The sequence below is a fragment of the Diorhabda sublineata genome, chromosome 2 (assembly GCF_026230105.1).
Source record: "Diorhabda sublineata isolate icDioSubl1.1 chromosome 2, icDioSubl1.1, whole genome shotgun sequence".
Classification (NCBI taxonomy): Eukaryota; Metazoa; Arthropoda; class Insecta; order Coleoptera; family Chrysomelidae; genus Diorhabda; species Diorhabda sublineata.
Window position 1 is genome coordinate 24,858,172 of NC_079475.1, and position 3,738 is coordinate 24,861,909.

The 3,738-nt window shown below is 32.8% G+C and overlaps 1 protein-coding gene across 1 annotated transcript in view; it reads right to left on the reverse strand.

The window, feature by feature from the left end:
• LOC130452703 (uncharacterized) overlaps positions 1-3,738 on the reverse strand; it is a 192,545-nt gene that overhangs the window by 157,758 nt on the left and 31,049 nt on the right. The window contains exon 2 of the mRNA XM_056792116.1: positions 646-755. Coding sequence (XP_056648094.1) covers positions 646-755 — 110 coding nt within the window. The remainder of the gene's footprint in view (positions 1-645; positions 756-3,738) is intronic.

Sequence of the window (3,738 nt, forward strand, 5' to 3'; positions counted from 1 at the left end):
GTATATAAGGTGTCAAATATATTAAAATATATGATTTCTACTATTCATCTCTGAAAATGATTTCGAAATTGAATATTTCGAAAATGTATTCTGCCATTCTTCAAGGAGAAAACAACTACTTTCCTGGCTAATGCCTCGATGAATATTGAATTCCATCTCCTCTGAAAAGCGTAATGTCTATCGACTTTTTTGTCGATATCAATTACGAACGTTTTAACTATATGAACTAAATAGCGACGCTCTTTGACGTACTAGAACGTTTGCAAAGCTCTGTGCGAAGTCAAGCCTTGGAAAATAGTCCAAACATTTTTCATCATGACACCGCGTCATATGGCAAGTTGCTTTTAATTCGGGAGTTTTTGGCCGCTGTCGGTCGAGATTAAGCGCCATTCCTAATAATGATAGAGACAATGCAGATGAAAGCCATTTCAAAAAACGCCACTCAGAAATGTTTCAAATACATTGCAAGCCAAAATTAGTAATTTCTAGAAGGTTAATTCCTTCCTTCGGTTTTTTTATCACACCTCGTATTATTAACGATACATTTATTTAAAACAAACATTTGAAACACCTGGTTTTGAAGCTAACAAGCTGCTGTTTTCAATTGATAAAAGTTGTGGCAGTGGCGTATTAAAAAAAACTTACCGTGATCTGTTGGATTAAATCCACAATTAACTGGTTGTTTTTTGCAGGCCTTTCTGGTTTCTTCTATTATAATCTTGATGAGAGGCGAAAATAAATTTGGCGGGCATTTTCTAAAAATAAAACGTGCACAATTAAAATTAAAGAATATAGTATATTGTGTTTTATTATTATATATTATTTTTTTTTACATAAAACGGATATCTACGGGCGAAACAGGAAGCAGAAATCTCACATTACGTTGTTTTTTATTTAGACTATCACCGCAACTGACATTAACAGTCATTATTTTTAGAACAGCTTTTGTTTACTGTATTCAATTTGAAGCGAACATCTCCTAAAACATTTTACAGTTTTTGTTTTCGATACAAACATCCATCCAATTTAGGGTTGTTTAAGTACATGAATTTGTAGTTCGGTACAGCCGCTTAAAATTAATTCCATTCATTTATAACCAAAACGAGTTGTGGACAAGAAAACATTTTTTTTAATTTACATGGTAATTTTTGACAAGCTTCAAAGTTAGTTATTGTAACTATCAGACGATTCTGAAAACGGCATTTTTTGCTTCTTTAAATAAGAATAGAACTAGTTAACCTGATAAATGATATTTCAATAAGTTTCACATAATAACATTTTTTGAACTCATATCCCACTGTAACATTCTTTATTATGAATCATATCGTACACCAGAATTTTTTCGACATCCTCGAATATATAAAATTGATTTCTATGAGTATATAATATTTTATTTAAATGCATAGTATAAATTTTGAGCTTCTTAATAGTAACAAACATTTTTGTCCTCCACTTTTCTTTCCAGTTTGTATATTTTCTTTCATTTTCTCTTCACCGTTATTTGTTTCTAGAAGATAAAAACAAAAATTAAATGTCAAAACTGATTTTTAACTTATGTTTTATACCTTAATCTCCATCTAATTCGTCATAGTATTGCTTTTTTGTTCGGAATTTTGATATCATTACGAAATACCCACAATACAAATTAAGTTACCTGAAAAAGCAAGGGTTTCTCTGTCTGAAGCACCGGTGATCACTCAAAATAAACAATATACTTCTGGAATATGGTATCGACATTTTTGTCACACCTGGAATCGAAGGGGACTCCTGATTCAATTGGGAGTACAGTGGCTTCATAGAGAATCAGCCGATTTTGGGTTAAACATGGCAGCCACTCTCATGGGTCACTATCTCAATGAAGCCACTGTAATTGGAAGTAGAGTCCCTGTATTGGAAAGTCTGAACACGAGCTATACCGTCCAAGTGTAAAAGAGAGAGTTCTATGTCCTATTTTATTCAAGAAATCAATGCAAATGTAAACAAAACAGACCAGACTTGCATTTGCTTGAATTGTTTTGTATTGTATTTCGAAGATATGGAAATCGAATAAGCGTTTAAGTGTTAAATGTCTTTAAATGCATCTATCCTGCATGATACCAATCATTGTATTTTTTTATTGTAATTGTATTAACTGTATCTTCATTTTCTAATATATCCTTAATTTCATAGTTCATAATATATTCTAGTTTTTTCCAACTTTTACTGATCCATGAATTTTCCTAATTATTCTGCTCTCATATATCCTTACTTGTTCTTTGTCTACCTTTGTTAGTCTCATAGTTCAAGAGGCTTATGTAACTACTGCTTTTACCGCAGTCTTGTAGACTCTTAATTTGGTTGCTCGCTTATTCTCTTGCTTTGCATTATAATTTTGTATACGCCCTATATCAATAAAATTTTTATTCTATGAATACAATTAATAATTATAAAAAGGACGAAATATTGGAAATTATGAATGATACAAAAACTTTCAACTCTGACATTGTACTAGCTTCCACTCGTTGAGATTTCTAACGTCAGAAGAATAGAAAACTGTCGGATGTTAATACCTAAGTATCACGAAATAATGTATATGTTACGGGCGAAGCCCAATATTTGTGGGAACAAGTGACATGTGGAACTGTTTTTGTTTCTGCATGACTTCATCACAAGCCGGCTCCATTTGTGATGCTGAATTGCTAATAATGAATGAAGGAGGTCATCCGAAAGCCTATTGCGAAGACAATTTTTTCTTAGTTTCATTATTGAAAACGTTTGTCCGCACAAATAGCTTGTACCAATGTGCCATTATTTTCTGGGCGTGGGTATTGTGTCCTAGATAAGGACTTATAAAATTCCAATTTGCTGGTGTTCAGAAATAGTTGCTTCAAATGGGTAGTGCGTTCGACAACAGACGCACCTTCTCGAGCTTCATTTTCGGTTTTCGCTCTTATCCCCGTCCGCGCTCGCACATGTTTTATGTGCAACGTGCACTGCGATTACTGCCAATTGATAATAATGTAATTTCTGATAATAAGAAAGCTGTACATGATTTTTGATTGATCGGTTGCGGGCCGGATTTCAACGCTTCGCGGGCCGGAGACAGCCCGCGGGACGTAGTTTCCCCATCCCTAGTCTAGAGCAAATCTGAACAAAAAAAAATATTACAATTGAAAATGGAAATTGTCCATCATTCAAGTAAAACCTTTAATCCTTAAGATTAAAAATCAAAAAAATAATTTAGGACTAGAATAATGGAAATGAAAAATGGAATTAGCAAAAACAACATACAACCACACGCCACCAAAGATCAATAGAAAATAATTATGTTACCGACAATATAACACTCACTTTTTAGTTTCATTTTGTTTCTTTTTCTAACGACAAACATTGGAAAAAGGTAGTAGTAGTAACTGTTGAAAACTAACAATACAACCTGGCTTCCGAACCTTACTTTAATGTCTTAAAGGAGCTTTTACTTGACAGACTGCTACAAACTAAGTTAAAGGACCCTTTAGTTAAAGTTCCAGTTAGGGCGTGATTATGAAACCGGCTGCGAATCGAACAAATTCTCGTTATTACTTACGATAAATCATTATCAAGAGCAGTTGTACTGAATAAGTGCACAAAACTTTCGGAAATAATAACATTAATAATAACAATAATAAAGAACGATAATAATAATAATAATAATAATAACGAACACATACTTACTGCGCTGTAACAAAAAGGTAATAGAAATAAAACAAAAAATTAAAA